The sequence below is a fragment of the Metopolophium dirhodum genome, chromosome 4, assembly GCF_019925205.1.
Source record: "Metopolophium dirhodum isolate CAU chromosome 4, ASM1992520v1, whole genome shotgun sequence".
Taxonomy (NCBI): Eukaryota; Metazoa; Arthropoda; class Insecta; order Hemiptera; family Aphididae; genus Metopolophium; species Metopolophium dirhodum.
In genome coordinates this window covers 5,013,553-5,028,266 of record NC_083563.1, presented here as the reverse complement: position 1 = coordinate 5,028,266, position 14,714 = coordinate 5,013,553, and the positions used below count along the sequence as shown (strand labels likewise).

Below are 14,714 nucleotides of genomic sequence, written 5' to 3'. Positions count from 1 at the left end.
CCAATATTTTATTCCTGTATATGTTAACCGCTAACAGTACCATAGAACATTGTACCTAGCTCTGTGAAATAATTCGCATATAATATAATATAATCTGCATCCAAAGGCAACCATTAATAAACAATAAAACAGTTTCGATTTCCACCGTGAATCTTTAGATCCCTGTTTACCACCTCTTTAAAAAGCGAATATGAATTTTTCTTATTGCATATCTAGACCATTAGATCATTTAAGTATTCCAAATATCAATTTCGTACGTTTTGTATTTCAAAACTAATATTGTATATTTAGTTAAGGTATTGCTTGATAGATGGCGCCACTGTTATATTCATACAACCCCTTATTTTCCCTTTTAGGAATTGAATTTCCATAAATCATTTTTTTAGCGGACGCCTACGTCATAATAACTATCTATATGCCAAATTTTAGCCAGATCAGTCCAGTGGTTTCGGCCAGGTGATGATGAATCACTCAGGACAAGTCATTTTATATTTATAGATAGATAGATAGATAGATATATAGATAATAATAATAGATAATGATAATTATATAATAGTAGGTACCTACATAATATTATACAATTACCTACATTATAATAATTATTAAACAATAATTGTATAACCATGTAGGTTAGTTAGGTACACATATAGATTATTTATAGTGAATACGGTATAAACTATAAATAGGCAATAACAGAAAAAAATCCAACGGAAAAAGCCCACGGATAAATAATTTCACCGAAAAAAATTTAAATATAAACATGATCACATACAAATTCTGATTGTCCTTAACTCGTTGAAATATAAAGATTTCCGAGAAAATGTCTAAAAATCGCTTTGGAGCTAAACTGCATTTTCTATGTCGATTCGTGGAATAATCTGCGTAGGTTACTATATTAGGCTTATACTTATGTATAATATAAATAAAAACTTCAAAATGTTATAACCTTGGAACTAAGTCTGACCGACAAATTCTGATTCAAATTCTTTTTTGATGGAAGAGAATGACTGCCACCTTTACTTTTGTCTTCTACTTGAAGACTACGCCTCTGGAGGGTTCATTTAAAAAGCAATTAGCAATATTAACTTCTGACACGTGGTTAAAAACTAAATGATTTTTACAGTGAATTTAACATGTTTTCATGTTACTAATTACTAATTAGTAATTATAATATATTTCTTTGAAGGTACTCACATATTATTTATATAGGTATATAATAAGAAATTTTAAATTCTAATGCAACTAGATAAATTTCACAATGTTATTATAGGTTCTTAGTTTAATATAATTTGTAGTTTTTGGATTATATTTACATTACATGAAATTATGTATAAGTATACCTCTATATATGTATATAGTGTACTTATATAATATTGTACATTAAGGTCACGATCAAAGATAGTACTATAAGTACTTAAATCGTGATTAATACTACTACTATACGTTCTAGATAGGTACCTCATCATCTACCTATAATTAATATTCAATAGTTTTAAAAATCTATTCTTATAATGTATAAACTATTATTTTTATAAATACATTTTATATTCTAAGTAGATGTATTGATTCTACAGTAATTATGTGCATCTGTCAACAAAATTTTTGATGGTAAAAATGCTCTGATTTTCGAGATCAGTATCTTTTTTAATAGAAAAGTGAATCTAGTTGGTACTTTTAGGAGGTCAAAATGAAATGTTCCAATAGTAGTCTTAGAAATCGTCACGATAAACAAAAAAAAAGTGGTAATTCTTACGCAAGACCAATTTTTGAAAATATCGATTTAATTTTTTTGGTGTAACTCAAAAATGAATAACGGTAAAGTGTAGATGACGATCGAAATTTTCACCAAATATTTATATTAGCATTTTCCAAAAATGGTAAAATGTTCAAAATATTTTGACTGTTTTTGAGCTGGTTATAGCCTCGAGACCATTTTAAAATGTTGTAAATTGTTCGTAAATTATTCTCGATAAAAACTTTTTCATTTAGTAAAATAGCTTGAACATTTAATGCTAGGTTTCTCATAAGTTTCATTGATATATATTATGAATATTAAAAATACATAAGTACGACTATTTTTTATGCATTTAAATTCAAAGTTAACAGAATGCATCAAAATTTCGAAAAATCTCAAACTACGAAATTACCATTTTCCATACATGATGGTTAAATTTTCAAACAAGCTATTCATAGGCTTAAAGCAATGAGAAAAATTTTTACGAATTTTGTAAATTATTTTTTAGTTAGAAATTCATAAACGTTTCTGTTTTCATAGCTAACATTAGAAATTTTAATAGAAGGTTCCCAAAAAGTCGTACTATCTCTATCAAATAGAAAAAAAGTTTACCGGAAAGTTATATACTATTTATAGCCATGAGATATTTTCGATTTTTATTAATTTTTTTTTTACTATTAAATTTGATTATTTATATAAGTTGACACAACGTCTCCTTTCAGAATCGTTTTTCGTATACAATGATTTGTCATTGAATTCAAATATAACACATCCATTAAAACAACATGCTTGACAACCACTAAACAGCAGAGCGGTGCCCACTGACTACTAGTCCACCTTTTTAAATATATTTCAATATTTATTTGTAAAACAAAAAAAACAGTCTGTATATGCTGGGCACCCGTCTTAAAAAAAATTTAGCTAGATGACCGTCGGTACTTATCTGCAATACCACGGTAAAAATCAGTATTTGACCAACGGTACTCTCAATAGGTACTATAGAAAATGTCCCACTTCTAAGAAACTGTATGAATTATAAATATTTTTTGGTATATTTCTACTTTACGGGATACCTTTTTTAAATTTATAACGATACATCAACTTTAGTACCTAAATAATATTATGATGTTGTATATGCCCACATAAAATAAAAGAAGAATTTAGCGATGAGGTGCGAGCAAAGTATTAACTATATGATATACAGGCGAGTCCGCCTCGCAAGGCTGCAGCAGTGTCTACAGTATCCCGTCCGTACTTGGATATTTTCTTTCCCTCATGCTCGAGCCTCAAGGGTCACTTGTCACGACGGTCGTCAGTGGGTGGGGTAGGGTTGGCGACGTGAGGGGGGGGGGTGCAGCCGTGAAGGAGAAGGAGGATGAGGATTGAGGAGGTGGCGTGCCAAGAGCAGACGTGTTTTCCGTATCTGCAGTCTTCCTTTCCAGCGGCCGCGTTCCAAAATAATATGACTCCTCCCCGTCATTCGGATCGGACACGCCCCGCACGCTTGAAGTCACGCACGAAATCCCTTTGCACCCCGCGTGTGCATCGGCCGCGTCGAGTCGTGCTCCGCTATACCGCGGTACATTTTACAATCGTATGGCGTACGTTTGCTCTCTGTCCACGCTCACGCACGTTATGATGCCCACTATTTGATACCGGCTTCCGTTTGTTTGCATCGTCGCGCCACCTACGCCGCCGGCGTCTGCACTGCGGATGACGCGCCGAACAAAAGGTAAGCGCACAATCAAAACGCTATATGTGAACACTACACCTATATATTATGTCTATGTGTATATAAATAGGTACCTACCAAACACAACCCGTACATTTATTGTATACCAGCGTGTGTCGGTGTGCTGATAGTAGAACATAGAAAATAATAGGCGACGTGTTTATGCGCAGGTATAGTGGGCACCTATATAAGTATAATATTATTATAATACAGCGGGCACACTGCCCAGCGCAGTGTTCGGGCCATTGCCAATCACACGTATGTTTATTCACGAAATGCCCGAATTAAGACGGGAACCTCAGGAATATATTATAATACCTATAGCTAGTATGTTATCACATATATTATAACGGAGGTATTATTATACGTCTTATTTATACGAGGAGGCCTATTCTATATTTAATATATTATCCCGTTGGAGTCGTAGCTATTCTATATTGATAAATGATACACATATTTAACTTAGGTATAGGTAACTCACTGTCATAGGCGCGAATAGCGTTTGAGATTCGGGGAGGAGGGCTAAAGTCTTACTTTGATAATATTTAATAAGCTTAAAACAAACTTTAGGAAATGTTTGGGGGGCTATGGGCATTTTTGAGGGGCTTAGCCCCTAACGTCCTTCCTATTTGTGCCTATGGTAACGGTACATACTGCGCGTAGATAATACTTATAATTTATAAATAATCGCTTTCTGCTGTCACTGGCCAATTTTCCGTCGCTATAGGTACAGTAGGCTCCTGTACTGTAAGTTTAATAATATATATCTGAATTCCGAACTTTAACGATGGTATTATACTAATCAAGGAGGTAGTTACTTGGAGATTTATCAAGAGGGGGAGGGGGTCCATAAATCATATCGAGTACGGGTAAGTATTAGGGAAATAAAAATAATATGTGCTAGGACCAAAATTAATAATTGAAAATATTTTGAATAAAAGTTCTTTTTTATACAATAAATAATTAAAATGAAATAAAAATAATATATACCCAGGTACATATTATATTTGAGCTTTAACCTTAATAGTTGTTGATGGTGATGGAGGGGGTGTTTAGACCCGAACTTTTGTTAATTGCTGTTTAAATGTTTATAAGCCTGTTTTCTTTAGTCAAATGTATTTTAGTCTTAAAATATCAAATTAATCTGTAGGTAAATATAGGTGTGTTATAACTTAGTGCTTAGTCTATAGATGTAAAATATAAATTGTATACGATATTACAATAATAATGAACGATTCTTTAAAATCATAAATATTTACTAAATTATATAATAAAAAATGTTGTAATTTATAATAATATATATATTACGCACATTAATTAATCATACATGAACAGTATATTAGTAAAGATACTATTGTAATAAATAATAATTAACTACCTATATGACATTGATTTACAGTTAGAACATATTAAAATGTATTAGATAAAAAAAAAATAATATACCTGACACTTGTAATTGAAGTGTAAGTACCTAATAAATATTTAGTCAAACATTTCTAGCAACATACACATTCAACAAACAGGTAACTAGTAATGTAAAATTATTATAATATAAATGTACATAACTACAAACAGTACAAACCAATAATTTTTAATATAATAATATGTAAATACTAAATAGGCAGATACTAGGTATTATATTGTTTTTAATAAAAGTTAAGATTTACGATTTACGAACCTATTAGGTATATAAGTATAAGTTCTGGTTTAGAATATAATATAAACTTGTAAATTACATTGAATGAATAATATTAGAATATATTATATTATGTTAGGTTCTTATATCATAACAATTAATTAGTAAAACGTACACAGACATTTTTATAAACACGATTTATCAATGCAACGTCGTAAACATAGGTATAGGTACCTATTCATTTTTCAAATGTAAACCGTACAATGTCGAATTAGTTTAGCAATACTTCTATGTGAATGTGGGATATTGACATATATAATGCTTGGATATTTATCAACATTTCTACAGTATATATTATGTGGTAGTATACAGTTTATAACTAAATCGAAAAAGACAAATATCTGAAATATATATTAATTATGATATCACCTATTTAATATTTACCATTAGAAATTCATATTAAATATTAATATTCGTTATGAACAAGTAATGCTGAAAAGTGGGATTGAGTTTACGTAGGTATTTTCATGTTTACCAAGAACACAATATAAATACTAATCAGTAACATTGTATTATTGTAATAAGTAAGAACAGTTAATATTTCATATTCAGTGTTAACACGGCTGAACTACAATTAATCAAATGTAAAAGTTAGACAATATCATCAGAATAATACTGAAATACACTCGATTCGTTACAATATGTTAATGTTATATACTCGGTTATATATTTTATTATTACCTATTGGATATTTTATGATCTATTATCTATAACAGGAATAATAATTGTATTGAACTCAATAACTTGTTTTGAAATTATTGAGTGTAACGTGAATTTTAAAACGTTTTATTTACAAACTTTTCAAAGACTTAATAAATGTCAATCATCATCTGAAGGGTAACTCATCATCTATATGGCCTATAGGCTGGTGTGGAATTAATAAAGTCACATATACAATAAATGTGCAAGGGGTAGACATCTGAATTAAAGGATTACATAGGGAGACCGCACGTGTATCGTATATGCACGTGTGTTCAAACATAGTTGAATACATTTTATATTATTACAATGATGAACGTCATCAATATAATAAAATATTTTATCATTATCGTCAGCTCAAACCAAAAGCATCACAGACAAATTCTGAACTATGATGTACCAAATGCGCAATTCAGAGTTCATTTTATAGATTTTTGACTGTTCTGATGATAGTTGTACTCAAGTATAGGTATACGTTCTATATTGCTAATCCACTCATCATACCTATACCATATTTAAAATATATAAATATTTAAATAAAAAAAAAATAAAAAAATGTAATTTTAGTTGATAACATATTTCCTATATTATTATTTATTACAATAATAATCGAATACCATTATCATCTTAGTCACCCAAAAACGAATCCAAATATTGTAAGAAAAGTAGGTAATTGTAAAGAAAAAAATTAAAAGTAATAAATTAGTTAATTATGATTACAATAATTACAACAATATTACTTATTTAATGATCTAAGTTCAAATAATGAAATAAAAATAATAAACTATGTTTGCCAACTATTGCTGGCATTCATCCCAAAGTTGAATTCATTTTTTTTGTGGAATCAGTCATTGGATTACCGATTCAAGTGTATAAAAAAATTATTTAGTTCTAATAAATTAAATTTATACTAATTTCTAATATCAATTAAAAGTATTAAGAGGACGTAACACTGGTATTTGTTGTCTCTGTGTTATACCAGTGCGTAACATAACAAATTTACGCTCAGCAGAACACTTGTAGCTTCGTTAGTTTAAACATTAGAGTGAATTGACCTATTATAAAACTTGATGGTAAGAACATTATCTATGTTTGTACGTTAGTTTTTTTGCGATAATTCAGGTGAGTTATGAGCATTTATGATTTATGGTATATTATACACGCACAACTTGCTAAAAATTGAACTATCGTAAAAATCCAACATACAAACACACATAATATTCTTACCATCAGGATTCATAATAGGTCAATTCACTCTAATTTTTAAACTAACGAAGCTACACGCGTTCTACTGAACGTAAATTTGCTATGTTACGCACTTGTAAGACGGAAATTAGAGAACCAAAATTGATAATCTGACTATCAACATTTTCAGAAAAAAAGTTCTATAAGAATCAATTATAAATATAGTTTTTACCATTTAAAAAAATTAAGTTGATTTTTCAACAGCGTGCTTAAAATTTTTGAAATTGTATTAAAAAAATATCCAGGTAAAAATAAAGAAACACGTCTTTTTTCGTTATTTTTAAATCCAATATTATCGATCCATTACTATTAAATAATCACGCCTACAACGACATGAGATAGGTACAGCTGTATATTGTATAATGTATATCTATTATATATCTATTCTTATATTATAATATGTAATTTGGATATTATTTTAAATATTGTATCTCTCAACCGACGTAATTTGTATTTATTAGTAATTATAAATATGTGCAATACCTAGTTACCAGTTTCAAAATTATTAATTGTTTGAAGGTACAAAATATTTTAATGATAATATAATTAATATTTTCTTTATTAGAAATGTTTCAGTAATGAATTTGATTTTAAACTATAGAAAATAATACTTTTGCATAATAATTTAAATTTGTAAAGTGCATTTATAGTTAGATACAACATGATTTACAAGTTGAGTTACGGGAACTTCTAAATGTTAAGTAACAAGTCATGGTTTTTTTTTTTAGTTGAAAGTACAGCTATAGTGCATAGTGCTAGTATATTGTTCTTTTTATTTTGAAACGTTAACATATTACTCAGAAAGTAGTTAATAATCCTGAACATTTTTTGATTACAAAAATGAAATTCGTTAACGAATATAATATTCCGTTCATTCATATATGATTAAATATAATTTAAGTATATCTAAACTTACTTAGTTAGGGACTTAGGTACCCTTACTCAGCTGTGGTAAATTTCCTTAACTGAGTCTATTCAATTAGTAGATGTTACTATTGTATATTTATATATTAGTGTTTTTGTACGTTTTTCAAAGGAATCGAGATGAAGACAGCTTTAGGCGTAGTCAAAATGAAAATGGAACCAATTTATGGAGACGATCCGTCAGAACCGGCGGGAGTGTCTACCGTGTGTGCTAAATGTGAGTGCACAATTGCAGATAGGTATATTATGCGTGTATCCGGTCGATCTTACCACGAACGGTGCCTTAAATGCACGACGTGTGCCTTGAAGCTAGATCGGTCATGTTTTGTGTGGAACGCAAAACTATACTGCCGTCAGGACTACGACAAGTGAGTAGAAAATAAAAAATCATACACTTGGGTATTTTTTTTTACAAAAATCCAAAAATCGGTTACCGGAGTAGTATACGGTACCTTGTATTTTAAATGATAAATAATAATTTTTAAAAACCATAATAGATATAGAACGTATTTCTCGAAACTATACTTTACTACACCAAATTGGTACATACTAAATAATAATTATGTATTTATGTATAATATAGTACTTACCTATTTAAGTAAATAAATATCAATTAAAATAATATGAAGACATGTTATTACATAACTAAGATTTAAAATATAAAGAATAATAATAATAGTTTAAAAATAAAAATGTATAATAAAATCCCTGAAATATCTAAAATATCTTAAATCCGGGCAGTTTAAATGACGTAAATTAAACGGAATTTCAAAGTGATGATGATTAATTAATGATGGTTGATTAATTTAGCAAATCTATTGTACCTGACATTAATAAACTATACCTTACACTATAATATTATAGATGATTTTAAATGTAGTGTTGATTACTCAAACGTGTTTATTACTCTTGAATAAAACAAGTTATAGTACTCGACTATTTTGCTAAAAAAAATATAGTTGTATTTTATAGAAAAAATAATTGATTTTATATATGTTTTTTTTTAATTTCTTATAAGTTAAAGTGTATATCTATTATCTATAATAGTATAATTAGTATAATAATTAATGGCAATGAAACTGAAATCATAGTTAATTTTAATTATTTTACCTATAGGTAGAAGAAAATATTGTCGAACTGAAAATAATAAATATTTAAAGGGAATGATTTTCTGAATTTATTTTCACATAAAGTTTTAAAAAACTAATATCAAAGTATAGAACAACATAAAAAAAGCAGATTCAAAAGCATACATTTTACTGCTGTATACTTAGGTACCTACTTGTTAAAATTTGAATCTAAATTTGATATATTTTAATATTTCAAAAGCGAGAAAAACTAACGATCGGATATCTATATAGCTTATTAGGGATTGGAGGGGCCGCGCACTTATTTTGTTCAAAGTTCAACACATAGGCGCAGGTATATCTGCTTTCCGAACAGACCCGAAAACTTACTGCACAAGGTCATAGGTCCCCGTTCCAAACCATATTGTCGTTCATTCATGATCTGACCGTACCTGTCTCACCATATTTTATCATAATATATAGGCATTATTATATTATTGCGCGCCGTACGTCCGGTCGTAGGGCAAACATTTGCGACGGCCTGGCACAAATCGATGTACGGCCTATGGACTTCGGCCCGCACAGCTATCGCGCATGCTGTCACCAGAGGGCAGAGGCTGGTGAATACACTCCCTCCCCCTAACCACCGCACACCAAATGCATTTTTCCCGAATTATTGTTTTGTTTTGTTATTTTTTTCATACGTATGTATTTTTTATTTACGTCATATTAAAAAAATCACTTTCGTCCTGCCCTCTTTGTGCCCGCTCCAATATGACTATAACATCCGGCTCGATCGTATGCATATAATATATTATATATATATATATATATATATATGATACAACGTAAATAATAATTTCCACGGATTTACGCTGCATCCTGGTCTGCGAATCACCCTACTACTTTGAGTTTTTTGAAATGTCGAACGCAAACCTAACCTAGCCTATATACCTAGATGGCTGTATGTATTGCAGATTGCGATTTACGTGACGTTATATAATATAATATATAGTTGTGTATCGTGCCGGTATAGCTTTTCGTACATAGCCCCCACGTCAAAAGCTTTATATAAAAATTACCGGGACCCGGACATGTGGAAAATTACTTATGGACGAATACGACAACGTTAACATTTAGCGCACAATCTATGTCGTATTTAATGAGATTACCAAAAACATAAAATATTGCGGAGTTCAAGCAACGGTTTCCTATAATTTTGCAGTCAATGATACCAGGTGAAACTAGGTGGAAAAATTAAATTATTTAAAATTTTTACATTTACATAACTAATGATTTTAAATATTTTTTATAGACAAGTATAATATTATGAAACAATCTACTAATTACTAAAACAATTTTTGGCTGTCGTTACCCGTTTGGAATAATATAATAATTTTTGTTAAGTAGGTATCATTTAACAAAACTACGTGGATAATTCTGTGAATTGAAAATTTGGGCTAATTCAACACGTTGAGACTGTTGAGTAATATTGTACTTGTTCAATGTTTCAAAAACCTTGTTTTGATGTGCGGTAATAACAAAATGTAGAAAAATAAAGAGCAAAAAGTAGAAATGTACAAGAACTACAAAAATAGGTCAACCATAAAAGAAATGACCTGCGCATTAATACTTTACCTCTTTAACCAAAACCACCATATAGCTACCATTTTTAAGGAAACGAAAATAGACATTTGTCCCATAAGAACACTGAATATTGGATAAAAGAATCAGGTCACATAAGTTGTATATTGAAAATCAATGATACTATCTATACGTAGTGACTAATGACGTAGTCAATAAATGTTGTGGTGAAAGTTAAAATAGAATAGGTACTATTAAGCTTATAAGTGACAGTTTTGGTATTTGAGTGTCTATAATAATTTATTCATACCATTACACTATGTAGGACTTAATGGATATTACCTTTAATCTTTATAGCCATCAATCTATATACCTACCTACCTAATTTTTTAAAACTAGATTTTCAATACACTATACTCCTCCTACACTCATATATAAGAGTATAAAACATAAGATAACATTTTGAAGCTAACAAGCATGATTAAATGGTATACATTATACAAGACGTCTTGTCTACATAATACAATTGTGGATATTTAATATGCAGAGGATGGCGTTCCTAAATAAACCGTCAAATGGTTCTGACATTGTGGGGGATGAAATATATGAATGAAAAAGAGTGGAGTGATGCGAACCCGCCACGTCTACGGTTCGGTCACTAAGCTCACGGGTATCATTCACAGTAAGAATATTATTAAAAAAAAATAATGATAATAAAAATAAAATTGAAATTGGCACGGTGAGAGGGGTTGGGGGGGGGGGTGACTCGCCGTGTATAGCCACGACCGCCTGCACTAAACCACCCGGATACAATACGCATAATATTACCCGGTAATAATTATATCATCATATCGATTTCGTGGTGGGTGGCGTATAATATTAATGATGTATTTTATATTTAACACACGAATTATAAAGAGGAATAAGGGATCCGACAGAGAGACGGTTTGCAACTATTATTATATACATACATAATACAAACCATAAAATGACGACCACGACCCGTCGCCGTGTCGTGTGCGGTGGTTTAATGTGTGCGATTGATTCGCACGCGCGACGGACCCGAAGCCCTAAATCGCGCACGCACACACCGCCGGGCAAGGGCGTTAGGTCGCGACGTTTATGGCTATCGCGTGGCGTCGGCGTCGGCTTCCGGGCGGGCCTCGTGGCGCTACTAATACCTCATCGCCATCGTCGCCACCGACGTCCCAGATCGCGTTTATTAAATTTACGGCCGCGCTGACTTCATTTACGTCGTCGTCGTCGTCGTCGTTGCAACTACGCCACCGCAGACGACGGGGTGACGATGTGTATTAATTATATGGTTTTATATTATTATATATATGAAATAGCGCAGCGCGACGGCGGAGGTCGTCGCGGTCACAAAATAATACAACTATGTATACATCACCCCCCTCGCGCACCCCAATCCGCGGTTCACGATAATAGACCGGCACGCCCACGGATTTGGATGGCCGCAGTCGAAAATAATATCACATAATGTCATAATGTGTTAAAATATGTTATATTGTGTTAACCGTCTGCATGACTGGATGGCAATACACGAGAGACAAAACGGGTGAACGCCGTGAGCCGGGCACATTAAAAAAAAAAAAGATTTGTAAAAATTATGACCAGTATCAGTGCTACACTACTACTGTAATAATAGGTATTAGGTATACCGTTATATCTATTTTATACTCGACGTAAAATCATTATCAAGGATGATTATCCATGATACATATTATATTTGAATAACTTAGAAACTATTTGGTCGAATTTCGATTTCGATTTTAGATATCTACATTCTACAACATACATCAACGCGTATTCAAAAAATCATTTATTCGCGGATATCGGGCCGACGAGTTTCGGAGTATTTAATACTAAGACTTTCTCACAGGAAAATCTCTCACAGACCACAGACGCCCCATAGTCATATTCTGATCATTGTTTTTTTTTTAGTTTTTTGGAAGTTGAAGACTTTATGCAGGTCGGATTCGACTCCGATTTAAAAAAGGTGGGTAAATGGATGTCGCTCTGCTGTACAGTAGGTTGGGAGTTGGTCACTTTAATGGATGGTGTTAAATTTGAAATCAATGATGTAATATCATTGTATAAGAAAAACGATTCTGAGCGAAAATGGTAGAAAAACTTATGAGAAATCTTGTATTACATTTTCAAGTCTTAGGTTTAAAAAGAAAATTTTTTAGGAATTTCTAACTCAAAATAATTTGCAAATTTTCGTCATTTTCACGTATTTTATCAATATTTGAACTTAAGATGCTTATAAAAAAAATTGTGACTATGGATTTTTAATTTTTTTTATCTGCCTTCGAAATAATTTACTAGGAGCCATCTATTAAATGTTTAAGCTTTTTTAACCAACAAATACAATTTTATTGATATTTATAGAAAAAAAACTAAAAAAAAATAGAAACTGAAAAGATCCTTAAACAGCTCAAAATAAGGCAAAATATTTGGAAAATGTTATGGTATATAGAAAATGCTAATATGAACCTCCAGTCAAAATTTCATGTACCTACGGTCATTTGTTTAAGAGTTACACCAAAAACCAAAATCGATTTCTTCAAAAACAGATTTTGTGTATAAATTCCCGTTTTTCCTTAATTTTTCTTTTGTTTTTCATGGCGCTTTTGAAAACAACTGGAAAAATTTTACTTTTGATCACTCATAGTACCGACTACATTCACTTTCCTATCAGAAAAGATACTGTTGAAAAAAATCCAAGCACTTTTACTGTCCTAAAAGGTGATGACAGACAAAAAAAAAAATAAAATAATAAAAAAAAAAAAACTACACATCATTGTCAAATCAATGCATTCATCAATACATTGCACTCAAAATTTAAAAAAAGTATTTTATGTTTTAAATTATTTGTCTTATTTTCAGAAGTTGCAGCAATAAACCTCTATGTATCACAGTTTTTTGAGTATTTTGAAATGTATTTTTGTGACGTTATTTAAAGTTAATAAAAATTGGAATCCAATAATACCTAATTAGAGTTTTCCTCTTAGCGAAAAAAAATGTAAATCTAACAATTTTACGAGGCATCTGGTGTGATCGTATTTCATGTTAACTGTAAAATCTTTTTTGATAGTTGAAATGGATTGATTGATCCGACCAGTACAGAAATTATTGCGTTAAATAGCGGACTCTGATAGCTTTAACAATTTACTTTTTAAAAAGCTAGGTAGGTTGGTTTTTATTTGAAAAAAAATGTTTGTATCTTTACATGACACGTAGTTAATTTTAAAATCTATATATTTATATGTAACCGCTGGATTACTTATTTTTTCATTTAACTCATTTCATGTTTATCTTAGCACATATTCTTATTGTAAATAAAGTTTTACAGATTGTATATATTAAAAATAAGTATTTGAAAATATTCTTAAAAATTCCAAAATTCAGAAACATAGCTGTATACCTTGCAACTTTTATCGTTGTCCAGTGGTAGTAATATCTATAAAATAGACATAATAATAAATAATTTTTGCACTAATATTATACTTTACTTTATTCTTTACTCTATGATACGTATACATTCCATACATATATATTTTATTTTGAACTTCTGAAGCGTGGAATGTATTGGGGTTACAATTATGTGTTTTATTTTTAGTTAGTTTCATTTGTTTGGGAATCAGCCAAGCACTCCAACGTTTAACTGTATTCAAACTGTAATCTAAATTCCTCCGCAAAATTACTAAAGCACCGTTCTATATGTTTCAAATCATACACTCCACGTATCCACAAAGACTTGTCTGTGCTATTAGTTCAAAATGTCATCAAAACCTAGACCCACTCCCATTTACACAACCCTTGTATAACTCTCTAAATACTGAAAATTGTCTGCTAAACTATTCTAGCTGATACTGATGAACGTCAAAACGTAATAATGTAATAATAACGTAATAATGTTACCCATAGGTAGGCACTAATTATATGAATCAAACTAACTCCCAATCATAAAGTTTCATCAATAGACGACTTTTCGAACAAGGCAAG

The 14,714-nt window shown here is 30.7% G+C and overlaps 1 protein-coding gene across 4 annotated transcripts in view; it reads left to right on the top strand.

The window, feature by feature from the left end:
• Nucleotides 1-14,714, top strand: part of LOC132942282 (LIM homeobox transcription factor 1-beta-like) — a 46,165-nt gene that overhangs the window by 11,065 nt on the left and 20,386 nt on the right. For 2 of the 4 annotated variants that reach the window (XM_061010557.1, XM_061010559.1), the window contains exon 2: nucleotides 8,144-8,399. In XM_061010557.1, the coding sequence (XP_060866540.1) occupies nucleotides 8,144-8,399 (256 nt within the window). Of the gene's footprint in view, nucleotides 1-3,253; nucleotides 3,468-8,143; nucleotides 8,400-14,714 lie in introns of those variants that run through there. The other 2 variants (XM_061010558.1, XM_061010560.1) reach the window with 2 other exon arrangements.